Below are 22,967 nucleotides of genomic sequence, written 5' to 3'. Positions count from 1 at the left end.
TCCCAGCAGGCTTTTTGAAGAAATTGACAAGTTAATTCTAAAGTTAATTGAAAATATAAAAGATGTAGAATAGAATAAATCTAGAAGAATCCCAGTACATAAGTTCAAGCCTTACTAGAAAACTAAAGTAACCAAGACACCCTGGCATTGATGGGAAGACAGAGAAACAGGTTAAAGATAGAGAGTAGATAGAACCAAAACACCCAGTCAATTCAGTGGAGAAAGTATCTTTCCAAAAAATGGTGCCAAAATAATAACTGAATATCCCTGTGGAAAAAATAGAACTCAATCTGTACCTCATAATACATAAAAAATTAATTCAAGAAGAATCATAAACCTAAATGTAAAAATCAGAAATTAGGGATTTCTAGAAGAAAAAAATTAGACAATATATTTGTGACATTGAACTAGGCAAAGACTTTTTAAGACATCAAAAGCACTTACTCTAAAAGAAAACTGTCAATAATATGCATTTCATCAAAAATTAGAAAGTTCCACATCAAAAGACACCATTAAGAAACTGAACATCAAGTCACAGACTAGGAAAAGTATTTGCAATACATATCTGTCAAAGTACTCATATCCAAGACATATACAGAACAGAAACCCTACAAATCAACTTTAAAATACCCAAAAAACAAAAAATCAGTATTTGCCAAAGATTGGACAATTCAGAAATGAAAATATATGAATGGTTGATAAATGCATAAATAACATCCTCAACATCCTTAGTCATTAGGAAACACAATTAAAAATACAGTGAGATACCATTTCTTATCAACTAGAATAGCTACAATCAAAACACTAACAGTGACAAAGTTTTGTTGATATGGAATAACTGGGCCTCATACATAGCTACTTGGAGGGCAAAATGATAAAATCACTTTACAGAGCTGTTGACTAGTTTTTCATGAAGTTAACATGTATCTACATATGACTCAATAATTCCTTTCCTAGGTATTTATATAAGAAAAGCAAAATCATTGTTCTGTTTAGGAAACAAAACCAAAACTTCTATAAGGTTTTTTTCAGATTATCTTATTTGTAACAGCTAAAAACTAGAAAACAACCTAATTGTCCATCAACTAGAGAACAAATAAACTGTAGTGCTTATAAATACTCTTCAGGAATAAAAAGGAAATGCACTCATGATACGTGCAATAACAAGGATAAGTAATCCCGTTATCTTGAGTGAATGACTTCAGACTAAAGTACATATACACACAATCATAACAATGGTATGAAGTCCAAATATAGACAAAATTTACCTATGAGGATAGAAATAAAAAAAACAGATATTGGAGAAAGGAGGGGTAAGAATGGGATTTGACTGAAAAAGGCATGGAATAATTTTCTAGGATTATGGAAATGTTGTATATCTTGGTTTAGGTAGCGATTAGATGGGTACATACAATTTTAAGAACTCAATGAGTAAACACGATTGTATGTTTTTGTGTAGAAATGTCAGCGATTTCCATAATCAAAAGAACCATTGAGCATCCCAATAAATAGGCTGATAACCTGAACTATAAGTCATAACTACTCTGGTTATACAAGTTTTCCTAATGCTGTTTCACAGCTGCAGTTAGTAACCACACCTTAGAGTATGAAGCTCATATAGATACCTAACAAAATGAACTTAATGTAAAATACATAGAAAGCAGATTCCCAAATGAGCAGTAATGCCAAAAGAATCAAGTTTTAATTATAAACCTATATTAATAGGTTTACTGAAGTGATTTCCACTTTAGTTTCTGGATTATCAGGTTTAGAAGCACATAATAATATCTTTTTGCTTTATTACACATCTTTGTTATACTCTAACAAAAGAAACAACACTGTGTATATTTTCCTTGAGTACCAATGTATTCATCATCTCATTTTTGTTTTAATTTCCTTTTGGAGTTGTCAGGGAACCACTGAACCATTTGAATAAATACTAAATTGTTAAATTGTATCTTCCTCATAGTCAATGTCTTCCTACAATTTCTTGAATCAAATAAGTTATCGAACCAACCTATATTACATAAGTATGATTCTGTCTCATTACATGCTATGCAGTTATGGTTACATTCCTAATATTTCCAAATGATCTAAATATTAATTTCTCTATAATGTGGCTACATATTGAAATGCATCCTTTCAGATTGACATACCAATGTAAATGAACCCAACAAATCACCACTGAAGTTTAAATGGTCCAGTGCCTGGTCTCAGATTCTAAGCTGTACTCACAGTAATGCCTTCACAAACAATGAATCCTGGAAGAGTTCTTCATGCTGCATATTATCCCAATGTGAACTGACTTAGGTTATAATATATTCCCAACTAAAGTTAAATCAGAATCCTGAAACCTCAAACCCTAGATAGGTTTAATATGCAGCTGTTATCATTAATATTATTTTAAATAATTCAAGGTACTCTTGAATTATGGGGAACACAAAGTGAAATAAATAACCACTTTAGCAATAATCAAGAATGTTACTTCAAAGAGATCTAAGCCACTTTCCAAAGCACATAAATTATTTAGCAACAATTTTGCTTATATTTTTTTTTCCTATTTGTAAATTTGACTTCCAAATGCATTTTATTTTTAAAGGAATCACCACATGAATTCTATTACTAACTAAAGAGGTCATTTGAGTAAGAGTATTTATTCTTATTTACTTAAATACTTCCCTTTACAATAAAGTATTAGAAATTTCCATATACATTTCCATATACTTATACATTTATAGTTACCAGAGAAAAATCCCAATAATACGACTGCATTTTGGTGTTGGATTCTCAGATGATTTTGTACTGAGGAGTATCATAAAGAAATTGCTAATTCAAATACTTTAAATAATGTCACTGCTACTATGTTTAAGGAAATCTGTATTGATATCATTTTTGTGGATTTACCTTGGGACCAAAAGAAGTTAAAGCTTTGGGTTACAGCAACATAGCAAGAGGAACAGCTCGGATTCATCTAGAGGTGCCAGCTTTGTTGGGGGGGGAGGATGATTTAACTTCTTAACTTCCTACATAAGCATCAACAAAAAAGAATTTTCTAAGCCACCCACTCTCAAACTGATCTTATGGTTGAAAAGAGCAGGTGAAATCACGGACATTTGGATGTAAATATGCTCATTTTCAATATGTAAAAGTTGTCCATAGTCTGATCATAACCATTAAGTTCTCACAATACAATTAGTATCTACATATCAGATTTGTTACCATTTCTTAGCATGTTTATGCTCCTTTTCCAAACAATTTGTAAGCAAAAGTTTCCATGGCATCTGGATATGCTCAGTAAAGCATACAAAGACAAATGAAGGGACTACCATATAAAAAATTGGGCATCATTATGACTTCCAATACCTGAAACTATCAAAACAGAGAAACAAAACAAGAATTTGAAGCTACCACCAAAACAATGAAACCAAAATCACTTTCAGGTTCCAAAGTCACTCGCCCTGTGTTGCTTTATTTTCGTTTTGATCATTACAATAAGGCAAAAAGACAGAGTATAGAGGCTATTATCTTGATTTTTTCAAATAAGTTATCTAAGGCTCAGAAATTGAAGTTTGTTTAAAGTCACAAGGCAAGCATTTCTTAGAGCCAGGTCAAGTCTTTTGATACCTAAACTAGTTCATACTGTTACCAAGGGATGAAGAGTTATATAAACCTATATCTATATGAGCCTGTGTATATAAATAATTGTAGGATTCTGGTTCCATGACTTTCACCCCTTGATATTACGCCCATTAAATATGTCATGTTATATGGAAAAAGGGACCTGGTAGATGCAATTAAGATTGCTAGCCAGGTGACCTGGAGATAGATAGGTTATAGGGACATAATCTAGAATCTGCACATTATAATTGTTCATTTATGAAAAAACTCATGTAATACTGAAAAGAATGTTTTAAATTGTGACTTGATTTGGAACTAATCCATACATAATGCATTGGCTTGATAAATCTGAACAGTTTTAACCACATAAATCTCTTGTGAAACCCTGCTTGCGCTGGCAGTCAGCTGATTTTAGTCATAAAAGTTCCTTGGGAAATAGGTACAAACTTACCTAGCTGTCTACTACCTTGAATCACTAATGTCTATTTCTTAATTCATCTGAACCACTTAATTCACTCTTTAGGAAACCATACAGTTCTACACTATTCCTTAAAACATGTTTGAATACTTGTACCTTATATTTAACCTGTATGTCTTCTTTTAATGAAAAGTTTGTTTTGTTTTCAAAAGTAGGGGGGCAATAGTAAAAGTTAATGCTTTAAAATTCAAACAGAATTTTTATTTTAAAACCTTTAGCCCAACTTGAACTTAATTTTATCCATTTTTGAGATGAAATACTCAAATAAATTTGAACTGCTGAAAGGCAAAAAATGGTAGTTTTCTGAATCCTAAGTATTGATCACAGAGACTACCAATAAATGACAAAAAACTTTCATGCTGTTATTTTTCTCATATACTATATTTACAATTGAGACCTCTAAAGCAAAATGTGAAATAAAAATAACCTAAAATAGTTGAGAATTGTCTATTACAGGTTATAAACCAGGACACAACTTACAGTCTATATTCACAGTAGAGAGTAAGTACAACTAGGTGTGAAGAGTATAAACGAAGCAAAGACCTCCTAGTGAGCTAGGAGACAGGGAAGGATATTTTATTATAGACAACAGTATAAACTGTGTATGTTCCCCCTAAATCCATAAGCTGAACCCTAAATTTCAATGGGATGGTATTTGGAGGTGGGGCCTTTGGGAGGTGATTAAGTCACAAGGGTGGAGGCCTTATGAATGAGATTAGGGCCTTCATAAAAATTTCAGACAGCACCCTCACCTTGTCAGTCATGTGAGGACACAGAGGAAAATAAAACGGTGGCTGCCTATGACCCAGGAAGCAGGCTTTCACCAGACACTGAATCTGTCAGCATATGGATATTGGATGTCCTAGCCTTTAACAAATTTCTGTTTTTCATGATCTATCCAGTCTATGGTATTTTTCTATAGCAGTCTAACAGACTAAGAGGGTCAAATACCTCAAAAGTGCAATAATTTAAAGCCAGACACATAACCAAATTTTTTAACATAAATTCATGGATTGCTAAGCTTTTTTGATGGGCCAATTTGTCAGATGGATCCAGGTTCCCCTCCCTTCCTCAAACCATTTTCCTTTCAAATGTGTCCCAGGGCAACTGTCCTCTTTATAGGAATAGCCACAATCACAACTGAGAAAATAAAAAGTAGCTAATGTTCATTGAGGGTTTATATTGTGCCAAAATGTGTAAGCACATTATATAGTTTATATCTTTTAATCATTGTGATAGCCTTATCAAATTGCTACAGCTTTACCCATACTCTAGAAATGAGGAAACAGACGAGGTATGTAAACCATAGAAGGCTTTGGAGCTAGTTAAGTGATTCACCGGGAATCCAACTACCAGGACGATTCCACTCTCTCAGTAACACATTATATTAAAACACCTGAAAGTTATATCTCAGCAAAAAGGTCAATGTTTTCTTGATAAACACTGGACCAAAAAGTAAAATAATAATTAAATGAGAAAAATGATTGGTACTCAATTCATTTATCCCTTATTTTTTTACCATAATGTGTGCCAAGCACTGTGCTAATGGCACTGGGATATTACACTGTCATCATCCCGAACATGTGCCACAGACATTGTCTGACACACGTAACCAGAGAAAATCCTCACAATAACCCTAGGAGAGGCTCTATTATTACCATCCTCATTTTATTTTTAATTTTTTTGAAAAGCAAGGTTAGTCAACTTTTGAAGTTGAAAAACCTGACTGCAGATCCTGAGAGCTTTATTTTGTTTTATGTTTACTTTTTTACTTTGTAGTTATCACATTGTATATAGATTACTGTAAAATGTTTTGTTTTGTATAAATACATAACTCTTCACATTTTAATGTTATGCATAATGTAGTCTAATAAACTTGAAAATATTCTTAAAGTGTACTACTGTATCAGAATGACAAATTATCAAAAATGGAAAAGGGATAACAAGCATGTAGTCTATGATAGAAGACCCTAGAAACAATATTCACAATAGTCCCCAACAAATAGAAAGGACTGTTTAGAAGTTGAGATATTTCAAAACTTCCAGAAACAGAAAATTCATAGTATTTAAAGTGCTCTGGGAAAGAGAAGCTTCCTAACTAATTCTACAAATCTAGCATTTCCTCAGTACCAAGCTTGATAAAGATAGCTCAAAACATTACTTATGAAAATACATGCAAACATTCCAAATAAATATTAAAAATCCATATTCAGATATATCTAAATAATTATACACAATGGCACAAACATATCACAAACTTAGAATGAAAACCCTGTGATACTGTCACACTCATAGATGCAGCACAGTAAGTCTAGGTAAGCGAGGAATTTCATCCATTTGTTCAACGTTCTAATTCCAACATCCAGAACAGTCCTTGGCATCTATCTCTGCTCAGTAAAAAGTTGTTGAATAAATAAATTATAAAACTAAGTGTCATGGTCCATTTTATGGTTAAAAATACTACTTTGAGGTATTTATTGGAACAAGTCTCTTAATAGAGACACTAAAATATCACCATTATAACTTGTCTTCAATAAGTGTATACTTAAAGGTTCAAAAAGGATTAAAAAATTTAAAATAAGGATGAGGAATTAACTGCTGCTCAAAAAAAAATTACCAAAGATTCTTTATCACATAAAAAGAAGCAAAGCATTAAATTTTACAATTGCTACTCTCTACAATTCTTTTGCCATTGTAGACCTTTTTTAGAGAGATCATTTTCAGAGCTTTCAGACTAGGAAAGGAAATCAAACAATTACTGGGGTCACAAGCATACAAATTGTTTCAGAACCACCAAGGCATTGAAGAAAGGTACAAGCACGGTTGCCGAAGGGGGATAAACAGCAGTTTGCTGTGATATAAAGATTGTCATTCCACAAACAATTCTAAACAGCTGTTTCAGAGACTCTCAGCTCCTGGGCAGGCACCACTCTCAGGTACTGTCTTTTCCCCTCTCCCAAGTACATCGGGATTCAGCAGGTGTGACTGACTGCGTGGTGGGAGGGGGGAGAGAAGTTATGGTTGGAGTACGGTCATTGCTGTGGAGATTATGGGAGTGATTTCCAGGGCACTGGGTCAATTAGCAGATCAGAGGGCTGCCTGCAGCTCCTCCACCTGACAATTAAAAACACGACCAAGTGCTTTGAATTTGTTGAACATACTTTGCTTGTCAACCCTTGATAATAAAATGACAATCTGAAGCTTACTATCTGCCTTCCATGTACAATTACAACTATTTTATTGCAATTTGATAATTTAAGGTAAAACCCAAATCTTGCTTTTAAACTATTTATAAATTAGGTAGTATGGGCACAAGTAGGTCATTTATTTAGTCAGCTCTTAGAGTTTGCCTCTCCTGAAGTATTTATTGCTTTCTAAAAGTATATCACTTGTGCCATAAATCACACACCAATGCATCAGTGCTTCAAGTGGATAAGAATTTATTAAATGAGTTAATGGAATAACATATCAAAGGAACACTTTTTTTTAACCAGAGAAAGATTAATATGCCATCAAAGTTGTTCTTCATTCATGCTTTTCACTCATTCATGCATGCATAAATTCAGCCAACAAATATTAACTGTGTGCCTACTATGTGTAAGCTGGGTATGCATATTAGGGAACAAAACATGTTTTGCCTGCCCACATGAGGCTTTCAGTACATTGGAAACAAGATAGAAAATAAGCTAGTAAACAAGTGATTACATAACTATCATTTTTAAAAAACGCCATAATTTTTAAAAGGATGGAGTAATAGAGAATAATGAATGATAGCGTGTGTATGAAGTATGGTGTATATGTGTGTATGCTGTGATATCAGTTAATAGGAAAAGGTGCTTAGAGATGTTTTCTGAGCTTATAGTTTAAGCTGAAGAATGAGCTGGGAGCAGAAAATGGCAACATATAAAAGGAGAGAGCTAGAAATAAATAGAAAAATAGAGAAAGGTGATAATTTCAAGAAGATAATGAATTCTTTAAAGACCCAACAAGAAGTAAATATACAAAAGAAAGCTCACCATAGGAATTTGTGCACTGCATTACTTAGCAGATGTGTACATGACATAAAAATAGCAATAAATAGCATGATAATATAATATGCAAGAAATGAAGTTAGGTCATTCTGAGATTCTGTGGGCAGAGACCACACCATATAAAAGTAACTAATTATGCTAAATACAGAATGAAAAAAATAATAAAGTTCTAGTGAATGCAAATGCAAAATGAAATTATGAAAAAAAACTATAATGATGTAGATAAGTATTAAGTGGGAAAAGGTGGTCTGATAGATTAAAATAGCAAGCAAAACAATAGAATGCAATTAAGAATATATTTGCAAAATTAAAAAGTACAGAAGAATGTGTGTTGTGGCATTATTTTAGGGAAGCACATTCCTGGAATTCTCTGTTGAGTTTTTGGCAAGCCTGTTGAATAAATATGTAGGCTACTTGGACAGATGTCAAATGAAACAACTAAAATGATGAAAGAAATGGTTTACAAGGACAGATTAAAGGAAGAAAATGTATGACTTCAGCATGTCAAAAACTAAAGAAGAAACATTATGGTTTACAAATATTTGAAACATCAATAGGAAGAATTATGTACAATGTTGCACAATTATGAGTACATTAAAAAGGAAAGATAAATTATCCCCTACTAATAATGTTGCTTCCCAGTAAGATCCACGTGGACAAATGATCCAAGATGGGCAAGAATTAAGGCCACCAAGCCAACACAGATGTACCCAGTAACCTGACCTATGCAGACCTCAGAAAACATAGAGTACATACAGTCTGAATAGGGCAAAGTAGGTCAGGGCACAACTGCAGAAACCTTCCTATCCCCCAGTTACGCTTTAAATTTAGAAGGAATCTTTCCTCAGATTGGGGGCTTTTCTCTGTCATTGTGCTATAGTGAAAAGAATCCTAGACTTGGGTCTCTAAGACCTAGTTTTGAGTGCTAAGCACTTATTTTACTCTCAGTCTGTACCCTCACCTGTCAGTGAGGATAATAATGATTCCCTAGATTGTTCTGAGGTATAAAAGAGCTGTTGCATATGAAAACACATTTTATGTGCTTAAAAGCATTGCTCTTAGTGAGATATATCAACTTTAATAGTGAACTCAATGTGTCACAAACTGCAGGATAAGAAATATCAAAGAGCACGATGCCCGAAACTAGACTATTTCATGTGCCTTCCTGCTCTAGAGGAAATCAGCTCTCCTCTGAGGCACTGTTCACACTGCAGCACTCCTAATTCATATTGTTCTCTCTCCCATATTTCTAGACCTGAGCTGGGGCACAAGTTCTTCTTGCTTGATGTGACTTGCTGAACATTCTCTCCCCTTCCTCTCAAAAAGAAACAAAAACAAAAAAAACCCAGTTTTTATTTCATGTCATACATCTCTACTCCCCAATATTATCCCGTTTTTACAGTTATCTCCTGATCTCTATACGATATCCCCTCATTCCCTGAAGATTTCTGTTGCTGGTTGACTCTCATTCCCTCCAACAGTTCTCCTGGTATAACTTTTTGGGATTTCAATACCCAAGCAGTTGATTTTTCTAACAATTGGCTATTCATGCCTTGACTCTTTTCTCCCACTGATCTTGTTTTCTACCCTCCCTCAACTGTAACTCCTATGAGCATACTCCCAAATTTATAATTATCAGTAATTGCAATTATGGTATAATCACTGTAATACCCCTTTTATTCTTACTCCTCATTCCACTACTTCCTTTTTTGCTCGTTCCCTTTAGGACCCCAAACTCAACCTTTCAGGATTTCCAATGGATCCCACTATCTTCTGACGGCACTCCAGTTTTCTTAGTGCCAAGGCTGGGAAGTGGACTTTGGAAACTACCTTAGTTTGGGACTTAATGAAGCAAAAAAAAAAAGGTGAAAGCATGTGGATGGAGAAATTCATAAATGGCTGAATACTTCCTGAAATGGAGAACTACGAAGACCAGTTTGGGAAAGAAGAGAAGTAAAGAGAACTGAAAATTAGAGCAGTGAAAAGAGAGTGGGTTCATTGGGAAGGAAGGGCAAGGAGTTGTAAAAAGACAGAAATTCTGGAAAGACCTAGAAAGTCTGAGAAATATGAAGAACTGGTAGCTGAGTAAATCACAGGAGGAAAAAAGTCTAGTGTGTAGCATTGCCAGTAGGTATCTACAAATGGAGATCTACAAATGGAGAATCATCATTAGCATTGGGAACTTCCAGGAAGTTCAATACCAGAAAGTTAAAAGGGTCACAAGCTTATAACATTAAAGTTTCTAAGAGGACAAACATTAGAGAAGAAACAAAGTTCTGAAGCCACTGAAGAAGTTCAGGATGTCACTATGGTTAGTATTAGGCTCCAAAAAGGAAAGGAGGTGTTATATGCCAATGGAAAGAAAGTGTTGATGTTGGACTGAGAAGTAATTTGAACAGTTTTCAAAAAGGCAAATAGTATCCCAACTTCTCCTTCTCATCCTGTGAGTCCAAGAATGGAGAAAAAAGCACAACTATAAATACCTAAAGCAAAGCAGTATTTCAAAAAACAGTAAAAAAAATTAGTAGGAATCAGAATATCTAGTCAAGTTCAAACTCTGTCATTGGTTGCCTGAATTACAGGTTATGGGACATTTCTGAACCTCAGATTCCTCATCTGTTAAGTGAGATGAAGACTGCTCTCTCTGCTTATGTTTCCTAGAATAGAGATGGGAAAAGCTTAAGAAATTTTAACTGTTTTATTTTATTTTTTATTTTAGGGGAATAAGTATAACAAGGCATATAGAGGTACAGTTCAACTCTTAAACACTGTACAGATGAATGAAATAAGATATTACTAAGGTGATCTCATATTAGATGTTGTAATTTTCATTATTTAAATATTTAAGTAAAATAGATAAAGTTAATCCAATTCTAGTTTTAAAAAATAAGCCATATTTTGGTTAAGCAATTGTTAAATCAGAAAATGTAATTGTCTAGCTGTGTGGTTTGAGATCATATGATCCCTTCATTTGGCCACAATTTCTTAATAGGGTTACACAGAAATATAATTAAAAGAGGATGGGATCTAAGGCAAATTAAATACCTTCATTAAACTTGCAGAAATAAAAATCTCGCTAACCTTTAATATCACTTTATCTTACAATATGGATCTGAGAATTACAGAGAAAGCATGCACTTACACATCGCATGGAATAACAATGAAACAATGAGCAGTGGACTCCTAGAAAACCAAAAAAATGATAGAAATCATGTTGAAATGATATTGAATAGCTAGGTTTTGAAGAAAATGAATTTTGAATCACTTCCCAAGTGTTCCTTTTCTTTTTCCCTTTTTCTTACTAGTGGTGCACATTAATTCCTGACTGAGCACAACATACTCCAACCCTTATTTCTGAATGTGAAAAGAAAAAAGGTATGACATTTTACCTACTTAAATGTGAAGATTTTAAAAATATTGTCCCAAGAATAATAAAGGACATAAATGACAAACCCATAGCCAACATCATACTTAACAGCGAAAGCTGAAAGCTTTTCCTCTAAGATCAGGAACAAGGTAAGGATGCCCACTCTCACCACTTTAATTCAACATAGTACTGGAGATTCAAGATCCTCACCACAGCAAACAAACAACACAAGAAATAAAAGGCATCCAGACTGGCAAGGAAGAAGTTAAACTATCACTGTTTGCAGATGGCATAACATTGTACATAGAAAACCTAAAGAATCCACCAAAAATCTACTAGAACTAATAACTGAATTCAGCAAAGTTGCAGGATATCAAATTAATATGCAGAAATCTGTTGCATTCCTATATATTAATAATGAACAAGCAGAAAAAGGAATCAAGAAAACAATTACATTTACAATTGATCTAATTGTAATAAATTAGGAATAAACCTAATCAAGGAGGGGAAAGACCTTTACTCTGAAAACTACAAGACACTCATGAGAGAAATTAAAGATGCCAATAAATGGAAACACATCCCATGCTCATGGATAGGAAGATTTAATATTGTCAAAATGGCCATCCTCCCTAAAGCAATCTACAGATTCAATACTATCCCCACAAAAATACCAACAGCATTCTTCAATGAACTAGAACAACTAGTTCTAAAATTCATATAGAACCACAAAAGACCCAAATAGCCAAAGCAATCCTGAGAAAGAACAAAGCTTGGGGGATTATGATGCCTGATTTCAAGCTCTACTACAAAGCCACAGTAATCAAAACAATTTGGTACTGGCACAAAAACAGACCCATAGATCAATGGAAAAGAATAAAGAGCTCAGATATAAACCCACACATATATGGCCAATTAATACATGATAAAGGAGTCATGGATATAGAATGGGGAAATGACAGCCTCTTCAACAAATGATGTTGACAAAACTGGACAGCTACATGTAAGAGAATGAAACTGGATTATTGTCTAACTTCATACACAAAAGTAAACCTGAAATGGATCAAAGATCTAAATGTAAGTCATGAAACCATAAAACTCATAGAAGAAAACATAGGCAAAAATTTCTTGAACATAAACATTAGCAACTTTTACCTGAACACATCTTCTTCAGCAAGGGAAACAAAATAAAAAATGAAAAAATGGGACTACATCAGACTAAAAAGCTTCTGTACAGCAAAGGATACCATCAGCAGAACAAAAAGGCATCCTACAGTATGGGAGAATATATTCATAAACAACTTATCCAATAAGGGGTTAACAACCAAAATATATAAAGAGTTCATATACCTCAACACCCAAAAAACAAAGAACCCATTAAAAAATGGGCAAAGTATCTAAAAAGACACTTCTCCAAAGACAAAATTCAAATGGCCAACAGACACATGAAAAGATGCTCCACATCACTAATCATCAGGGAAATGCAAATTAAAACCACAATGAGATACCACCTCACACCAGTTAGGATAGCCAGTAACCAAAAGACAAGAAAGAACAAATGTTGGCGAGGGTGCGGAGAAAAGGGAACCCTCCTACACTGCTGGTGAGAATATAAATTAAACCATTGTGGAAAGCAATATGGAGGTTCCTCAAAAAAACTAAAAATAGAAATACCATTTGACCCACTCCTAGGAATTTACCTGAAGAAAACAAGATCACTGATTCAAAAAGACAGATGCACCCCTATGATTATCGCAGCACTATTTACAATAGCCAAGCTTTGGAAGCAACCTAAGCATCCATCAATAGATGAATTGATAAAGAAGTAGTACATACACACAATGAAATATTATTCAGCCATAAAAAGAAAACAAATCCTACCATTTGCAACAGCATGGATGGAGCTAGAGGGTATTATGCTCAGTGAAATAAGCCAGGCAGAAAAAGACAAGCACCAAATTACTTCACTCATTTGTGGAGCATAACAACAAAGCAAAACTGAAGGAACAAAACAGCAGGAGACTCTCAAACTCAGAGAAGGGACTAGCAGTTACCAAAGGGAAGAGGTTGGGGAGGGCCGGTGGGGAGGGAGGGAGAAGGGGATTAATGGGCACTATAATTAGAAATCACCATATAGGTAGGTCAAGGGGAAGGCATGACAGAAAGGAGAAGAGAAGTAATGACTCTATAGCATTTAGCTATGCTGATTGACAGTAACTGAAATGGGCCAGGTGGGGGGAACTTGATAATATGGTTGAATGTTGAAACCACACGGTTGTTCATGTGAAACCTTCATAAGATTGTATGTTAATGATACTTTAAAAATATATATATTGCCCAAGAAAATAAACATAATTTACGCCTTCCAAAATATCTCCCAGTTAAAGAGTAATTAGATGTGATGTATGTGTTTTACAAACAGGAAAATCATTTAACAAAATATCTCCATGATATACAGGATGTGCCAGTCATTGAAACACAGTATGGTTTAGTAGTTAAGACAGCTGGCTCTAGTTTTAGACTGGATTCTAACAACCCAATTAGTAGCTGTGTGATCTTGGGAAATTGTTTAACCTCTCTGTATTTGTTTTCTCATTCATATATATATATAAGCAGTACTTGCCTCATAGAAGTGTTGTGAGAATCAAAGAATGTACTTACAACAGTGGAACACACAGCATGTGTGCACTGAATAATTCTCGACTTAGTACTATGCTTAAGAAAGATATCAGAATGGAGACCATTGTTAACTTGTCCAACAAGATGCTTGAACTGATGGTGACAGTCCCCAAGTAAAGAAGAGAAAAGGGAAAAACAAACTGGTGCCTGACAAACTATTGTTTCTAGGTCAAAATTAAAAATTAACTGGAATGTCAGAATCTTGTATCTAAGAAAGGAATCTATCACTTAGAGGTAGTTTTTCTTTTAATTGGAGATGGAGAGCAAAGATAAAAAGCACTTTATATCATGCCTGTGCGTTAATATATTTTTAACGATGCTCTTGCAGGAGTATTGAGAAGGATTTTCAAAGTCGGCTCATTCTACAACACAGATTATAAAAAGCAGTTATATAAGAAAGTGAGAAACAGCTTTTATAGTTCCTGAAACTACTTTTGATGTATTTTTTATATAGAAGACATATTGCTGTTTAAAACATGTGGGTACTTCTTAAGGAACACTGATGTGGGGCATCCAGGGAAGACTTCCTTCCATTTCAATAGATATTGAGCATCTGTTTCAGATTTTGTTGTTTAGTTGCATAGCTTGTCTGTCTAACACTGTTCTCAGCCCCTGGCTCTGTAGGAAGCATAAAATATGAAACAAGAACCTGGCATATAAATATTAAGGCATTTTGAATGGTAATTTGCTTGATTTGTCTATAGATATTTCAAAAAAGTATTTACAATAGTTAAATTATAGAAAGAAAAAAGATGAACAAATGGACAGGATAAAAGTGTGGAAAAATCAGAGTTCATTTAACTGTTAAACAGGGGGCAAAGGGCATTAAAGATGTGAGCACAGACAAAAGACTCGTGGCCTATAGGTGGGAGATTGCTCTATAGTACCCAGAGGAATTCACCAACTTATTTCAATAAAAAATATTCTCCAACGTTCCCACTTGATTATTCTAGTCTTTTCTGCTCCAGGGTCATGAGCCCATTTCACCCTGGATTCTTCATATAATCTACAGTATCCATAAAATGTAGATGGTCATCCTGACCTCAATACAAGAAGAGACTTAAGAGGATTATTTTGAATATCCCAAATAAACAGTTATCAAAGACCAAGCATAAACCTTAAAGAATGTATGGTGACCTAACTCCTTTAAAGAGATTAGTTTCAAATCAAGCACAATATTATCCAACAAGAGATTTAAACCTTGGCTTTCCCATGTATGGATTGTTGTACAGTATTAAATTGTTTTTTAAAAAAATCGATCAGTCTGATAAGGACCTGCCTTGAAAATAGAAAAAGTAAAACCAGGATACAGACTCAATCTTCCTTCTCCATAGTAACAATCACATTCAGAAGTGCTTTTTAGAAGTTAAAAAGCCTTCACTTAAATTCTTGTGCTTAAATCCCCCATTCTACTTCATGCACTATTAAAAACAAAATAGCGGTACATTTTCTTGTAAAATATAACCAAATAATTCCAGGACATCTTATCTGCATTCTGAGATCTACTTTTTTCCTACAAATTACTATGAGGGAATAAATCAATTAAAAATATATAATAACATTTTCTCTGGAATGACAGAAAAATAATGTTATAAACAAGCAAATTTTCCAGGTATCTTTCACCATGAAGCACATAGGCTCTCAAGCTTTAATATTTCTTACAAAGTCTCTTCAATAATGCACACATTTCACTGCCATGTACCCCAAATGTTGAACACATTGCAGTGAATCTTTGTCTAAGATACAAGGCCAATGCTGGTACCAATTATTATAATATTCTCTCACACAGTAATGCCTTTTGGCCTTTAAATTAGCCTCCCCCTTCCATAAATGTCCCCAGCTTTATACACCATAAAGAATCACTGCTTTCACATAGACTTCTCCAGTCTCTTCTTTGTCTAAGAGCTGCCATATTTTTTTGCTCTGATTAAGCCTGACCTTACATGCCTTTCATTTTCTAGATCCAGTTTATAGTGCACCCAGGAACTTAAAAACTAAGAGAAATAGACTTTTTATATGGCCTAAGGCTTAAATGTAGTATCTACTCCAGGTGGTCAGGAGTTTTTGATGTTTTCTCCTCGGTTCTCAGTTATAGGATGCAGGCAAAGCAAGAGACTTCTTTACAGGTTAGGTGGACATAAATCATTGGCCAGTCAAGAACTGTAGGCAAGACACTGTAATCAAATCAAGGTGTAAAATCCTGAGTTGCTCCATAATTCAGATGCTAATTTATTCCCGTTTATGATACAAATCTCAGGATTTATTAGTGGCTTCACATTATTACATCTGGTTTTTTCTCCTCACAAGAATATAAATTGCAAATTCCACGATGTTTTGGAGATTTGTAACCTTTTAATAATGATGACAGAATTTTACAGTGAATGTTGTGCCCTAGTTGCTATCCAGCATGGAAATGTTGGGGGAGGGATGGGGGAATGTGAAGGGCAGAAAGAGAGGAAGATAATTTTTATTTTAGAAAGACTGACAGGGAAAGGATGCCACTGGACACAGACTGTTTGGCACGATGTCAGCAACTGTGTAAAAAACTGAGAGAACTTGTGGAAATGGTGAATGGTGAATCTGTAACACAGTTTTAAGGACTGTATCACCAGAGGCTAGAATTGATTTGCAACAAAAGATTATCAGTTAAGGATCAATTAAAAACAAAGTAATGATGTCATTCACTAACAACTACTGATACACAACAGGCATATATGTAAGGATTACTAACTGGCTGCAATGTGTAATGACATAACTTTATCATGTCATTTAGTGTCTCTTGACTGTATGACTAATGATATTTAGAAATACACAAGCTCTAGGAAACACACTTTACCACAGTTGAGAAAAGGGTAAGCAGTCATCTCTTATCAGTACCAGAAATGTGTATAAATATATAGTTGAATATATACCCATGCAAATCAAAATAACAGAATTTCTACTTATAAAACATTTGGTATAGAAAGAAAGCTTAAAAGTATGCTAAACATTTCCTCAATAATTTATTGCAAGTACCTCATAGCTCTATATGCATTTCTTTGGACAATACTCAGGCAACTCCGGAAAATAATCGTACAACCTAGACCCTACTTGTTCATGGTCTTAGGGCAACTCTGTTTGCAAGTTATAATCCTTGGTATAAGCAGTAGACCCTAAAAATTCACACTCCCTCTCTTCTTCACGGGAGCCCTGCAAACTAATAGCATGAATTTCACATGAAGTAGAAAGTGACTGTATGGATTTGCAGACTAGCATTTACTAGTTCACGTCTTTTAGTTTTCCATCTTTCCTTTAAAAGATCTCCATTGATTATTCTGACACCTGCTGGCAAGGGCACAGCTGATTCCAGTCTACTTTTCCCTTCAACAGCTCCCTCAACTCAGAGGCTTTTTAGAGATATTTTCAGTGACAATTAAGTAGTAATTCATTAGGTTTAAGTATTCATAGTACATAATTTCCAGCATTATTACATAACTGGAACAAAAATTTCAGTACTTACTCCACACTTCACATGGGCAACCATTTGCTTCTTTATATGTAAATACTTGTTTGCTTTGATTAACCAAAATACATTATAATTATTACATGGGGTATGATTAAAACAAAAAATAAAAATATGCTGGGCCACTTCTTAAAACACAGATAAGAACTGAATGATAGGAATGACTTGGCTTTGGTATTCTACTATTTTTTTTTCATAGTAATGTCAGTTTGCAACTACTTAGGAAATAAACTTAGCTATGTAAAGAGTAAATTGATGAGCTATGATAGGAGCCATACCAATAATTACATGTTTGTTAAACTTGCTGTTTATTTCTCAGAACCTACTATACTGATATACTCCGGCTTGAACTTGAGTTCTGAAACCTGCACAGGTTTTGTTTTTTGTGGCAAGGATATAATGAATCTACTACTCAAAGGTATAGCACCTGCAAGTATGTTCAATAAACAACGAATACCAGAATTACCTTCTTAGGCTTTAGGAAACTCTCAAATCAGGCAGCTTTTTTAATAACACACAAATTATACAGTCCATCCCATGATTCAAAACCCTTTAAAAAGAAATTTTCTAATTAAAATTTTATCTTCATAACAGTGAAATTAAGAGCTTGAAATACTAATTTAGACTCCAAAAAGTTTCAAACTTACATTTTGAGCAACCAAGCTATTTTATTTTAGTTATGTATACTTTATCCCTTTACTTTATTTTATTACTATAATTTTGTGAGAAGGAAAAAATTGTATGTATCTAGTGATTAAAGCAACCTTTATTAAAATACTTATTAAAAATACCCAAGATCCTGAGTAATGTTATATATGTACACTGATCTTAAGATATATAAGAAAAATACAAGAGAATTTTAACTTAGAGAAGAGTTCAGAAGTGAAATACGTTTGCCTGGATTTGAAGATCTTTGTAACTTCAAAACCACAGAAGGAAGAGTAAAGCATTTCAATGTTTAACTGTTAATTTTTATTATACATGTTTCCCCCAAACCATATAAACTTAAAACAAAATACATTTTAATTATTAGGAAACATTTCAAGAATAATCAGAAAAACTTTTTTCAGGACCAGATGGCAAAAAAAATGTGTGCTGTAATATGACAATGTATGACACGACCAAGATTTTGCATTGGTATCAAACTGTCATAGCAAGATACTTTACCTTCATTTATTATTTTTGATTCAGCATTTCAAAATTATTTTAAAATATTTACTTAGCTCTTGTTAGCCCTTATTTTTAAGGAATAAAATTAATGGTAATTTAAATTAGGTAATGAGGGCAATAATGTGTAATAATTTTTAGAAGAGTAAAACCTGTTATTTCAGCAGAAATATTGCTATACTAAACATAGAAGCATACTTTTACTATCTTAAGTGAGATTGTTCAGGTACTAATTTATTCTCACATAGAATTAACTAAAAATTGCCATTACTTAAAAAAGGAAATGTAAATGCCAGTGATTCATAATATTTAGGACATGTCTAGACATTTTTAGACAGTACCATTTTCTTAAAGACTTCAGGCACAAACTGCAGGCACAGGGACAGATTGCATAAGATGTCACGTGTTTGCTGCAACTGTATGCATGTTATTGGATTTTTTAGAGCGACCCATAACGATGAATAATTTAGGAGTTAATAAAATATTCAATCTGACTGATCCATTGGTTTAATTTTAAAATAAAAACTTACAATAAAAGGAATTACATGTCCTTATCAAATCCCAGGCATTAATGTACGTAAATTGCAACCCACAGAGGGAAACACCAATTTCGAGAAGGCGTACATTAGATAAATGTTGTCTGGGTAGTGGGTAATGCAGGGGAAATTCTCAGCGTTAACACTGGCTTCAGTAAGTTTGCTCGAAGTTTAATTGTTTGAAGCTGTCACGCAAGCTGCACTCCGCCTTCTGCAGGGCCGAAGGAGAATGAATTAGAAAGGTGCGAGTTTAACAAAAGAGATCATAGAAAACGGTCTGTTTCTTTGCTAAATCCCCGTTTCCCTCTCTCTACAGGCTGGCTGGAAAAAGGGGAAATCTACTGAAGAATATGAACTACACCGCTGCCTGATCATTGTTTAGGAGCCAGCTTGGGGAGCCGAGGCAACTTCACCTTGGTTGCTTGTCTGGAGGAGTAGCTGTGCCCTAGGCGTGGGTATCTCTGGGAGGCGACTTCCCGGCTGCAGCCAGCCGGTCTGCAACAGCGTCCTGGCCTCCTGCAACCCGTGGGGCGAGGCTGGCGCGGCCGCCCACGCTAGACGCACTATCTCCTCCTCCACCTCCGCGCGGGGACAGATGGTGGCGGCGGTGGCACTGTGTAGGTGCGTGTGAATGGGTGATTGTGTGTGTTTTCGTGTTTGGGGTGGGAACGGAGGCGGGGAAGGGAGGAAGCGAGGGGAGTGCCTGCAGTTCTCCCCTTCTCCTTCCTGCTAAGGGATCAAAGTGCAGAAGGAATCCAGACGAGAAACAGAGAAAGGAAAAATATCGGCGGTGGGAGTAGTGTCTTTTCCATATCTCTGGATGACTCGGTCGGGCAACTATAGAGCCATTAGCATTATTTAACCTTCAGTGGGGTGGCTGCCTCTGCCTGATAACTGGAAGGACACTTTGTAAATGCTAGGATGGCACACACCTACACACGCCTGCAGGCTAGGGAAAATAGCCACATTCTGGGAGAGGGAGGTAGGACGAGGAAAGGCGCAACGGAGGATCGCTACTAGTTGGGCAGCGAGGGCATCTGGCCAGGAACACACCCGGCTTCCAGGGCTAACAGTGGCTCAAGAGTCCACAGTTTCCCTGTGAAACCAATAAACGGATGGGTGCATGGATGGATGCTGTAGAATATCCATGCAGTGTCTCGTCGCAAATGGATTCGAGCCAACGCATTTTTTGATGCAACTATCCTTTTTTTAGAGGCACAGCATTTTAAACACTGTAGTGCACTCAGCTCTCCACTTGAAGCAGCCTGAGGAGGGTTTTTATTACTCGCGGACTCTTTAGAAGGGATCGCCCGCATCCTTGAGCGCAGTAGGGGCGCGGGTCCCCCTCGCACGGCCTCCCCAGAGCCCCGTCCTGCTCCCCCTACCCTTCCCCAGCGCCAACTTCGGCCCCGACCCACGCAGAGACGCGGTCAGGACCAGTGCTTGTATTGACAAGCTGCCGCTAGCAAAGGACCTGGAAGTCTTCTACACAACTCAGCAGGAGACTCAGTCTAAGTCCTGTATTGTGAGGTTTCCCCCCCTTTTATTTATTTTTTAACTGGCTGGTTCATTTCACGGAAGTCTTGAAAAGCACAACCAGAGCAGCTGCTGCAACTTTCCTTTTTTGGGCGGGGACGCGAGGGTTGTCCCGCACCACACAATTCTCTATTAACATAGAGTTACGCTTGTACCCGGAGGGAGCGCTGAGCAAAGCTCGAGGCCCCTCGAGTTAGGAGAGAGGCGGGTTCCTGGGGTTTTTCTGTAATCGAGGCTGCGCGTCCTGGATGGGGAGGCGAGAGAAACCTGAACTGAGCTGTCAAACCCTTCTCCACCTCCCCGGCGGCCAGAACTCTCAGTCCCGGGTTCGGATTTGCAAACCGCTCATCCTGGTCGCCTACCAGAGCACCGCAACCCGGGGGCGGAGGGCCCTGCAGATCACCAGCATCTTCCCCTTTCAACTAGGTGACGCACCGGGCACGCTCGCTTTCCCCGCTCGAGCCCGCACGAAAGCCCAGCCCGGAGCCCTTTGGGAGGGTACGCCCTGCGACCCGATGGTCCCGGGAACCCTGAATCTCGATTCCCAAGGGCTCCCTTCCCTCCTACCTCCCCTCCGTCCCAGTCTTCCCTCGACCTCACCAAGGTACCCCGCGCCCTGTTCCCCGCTCAGCCCCACGCACTCCTCTTTTACTTTGCGAGCACTTTTTCCGGGGCACCCTGGGCGCGCCTCCTCCTCCGCGCCGCCCGCGGCGCTCGCCGCCCTAAGCGCGCCGGGGAGGACCTCCTCCAGCCCCGTGCGCAGCACTTCCCGGGGGACACCCTGCCCGTCCCGCACCCAGCAGCCCGGGCTCCGCTGCCTCACCTTTGCAGAACTGGGGGATCCCGAGGCTGAGCCCGAACAGGAGCCAAGCGGCCACCGAGCGCTTCATGATCCCGTCTCCCGGACGCGACCCCGTCGGTCAGGGGTCGTAGCAGAGAGCAGGGTCGCCGGGGCGGCACCGCAGGGCAGCGGCAGACCCCGCCCCGACCGGGAATTCAGAAAGACGTCTTCCCGCAGCGCTACCGTAACAAATTTCTGAAGAGGGTGAGGAAGAGTGGTGACTGGAGGGAGGACTCCTTCTTCTCCTTTCGCCTGTGCCTGGGCGCGGGGAGGTGGGCGAGCTCCGGGACCGTCGGCGGGCTCAGCCTCCGCGGCGGGTGGGTCCCAGCGAGGCGCGGCGGGCGGGGCGCGGCGGGGCGGGGCGGGGCGCGGGCTCCCGCGGCGGCTCCGGGTCACCCGCGCCGGCCGACGGCAGACGGTGCGCTCGGCTCGCGCCGCGGCGGCTGCGGCGCTTCTGACTCGGAGAACAATGAAGCGTGAGCAGGCGGGGAGCGAGCGGCTGCCGGGAGCGCACTGTGTACAAACAGAGGCGGCGTGCGTGCGAGCCTGAGCCTCGCAGGCGCCCCCCTACACCGGCGCCCGCCAGCCCCCCTTCCTCCTACTTGTTCCCTCCCCCAGTCTCCCCCTCTTGCTCCCGCTTCCCCCGCTCCCCTTCTCTCAGAAGTGGCTCCTTCTGCTGGAAGAGAAAAGGGAGACAACTGCAGACACACCCTAGCACCTGCCGCCGCCTCTGAAGTTCCTACATTGCCCGTACGGTGTCTGCACCCGCCAAAGACCGTGGGGTTAAGGAAGGCACCCGTGGTGTCTGAGATTCTCTTGGTTTCCAGCACTTATTTTATAATTAACCATGTTAAGGATTCCCCTGAAGCCCCGTCCTCGGTATAGCCAGGAAAAGAAGTTAAAAGAGATTTTGAAAAGTGGCTCTTGGGGCAGAAGCTGCGTGAGACACAGAACCCTGCAAAGTGAAATGTCCCGAATTCTCAGGAAAGGCAAGCTCGTCAGCAGCCACACTCTAATCACCTGAGACAGGGCTTGCTCTGCTGTTCTGTCTGCAGTTTAGCTAGCTCCAGGGCCGGGGAGAGAGGCCAGTGCGCTCATCTGTTCACAGAGCGAAAGGGTGAAAGCATAGGGGCAAGCGAGTAGGGGACTAACAACTAGTTAATTAGGACGTCTGTTTCAGACGAGAAATAATGGGGCGAGTTTGGGGACCGTGCA

The 22,967-nt window shown here is 37.8% G+C and overlaps 1 protein-coding gene across 2 annotated transcripts in view; it reads right to left on the bottom strand.

Moving 5' to 3' along the window:
- The window catches only part of EDIL3 (EGF like repeats and discoidin domains 3), a 388,593-nt gene extending 366,347 nt beyond the window's left edge, over positions 1 to 22,246 (bottom strand). Inside the window, exon 1 of one of the 2 annotated variants that reach the window (XM_036998533.2) lies at positions 21,735 to 22,246. In XM_036998533.2, the coding sequence (XP_036854428.2) occupies positions 21,735 to 21,801 (67 nt within the window). In that variant the 5' untranslated portion in view covers positions 21,802 to 22,246. The remainder of the gene's footprint in view (positions 1 to 21,734) is intronic. The other variant, XM_036998532.2, reaches the window with a different exon arrangement.
- Between the last annotated feature and the right edge of the window lie 721 nt (positions 22,247 to 22,967).

Source organism: Manis javanica, chromosome 1 (assembly GCF_040802235.1).
Source record: "Manis javanica isolate MJ-LG chromosome 1, MJ_LKY, whole genome shotgun sequence".
NCBI lineage: Eukaryota > Metazoa > Chordata > Mammalia > Pholidota > Manidae > Manis > Manis javanica.
Note: the sequence above shows the minus strand (reverse complement) of the source record. Positions and strands in the feature narration are given on the sequence as shown.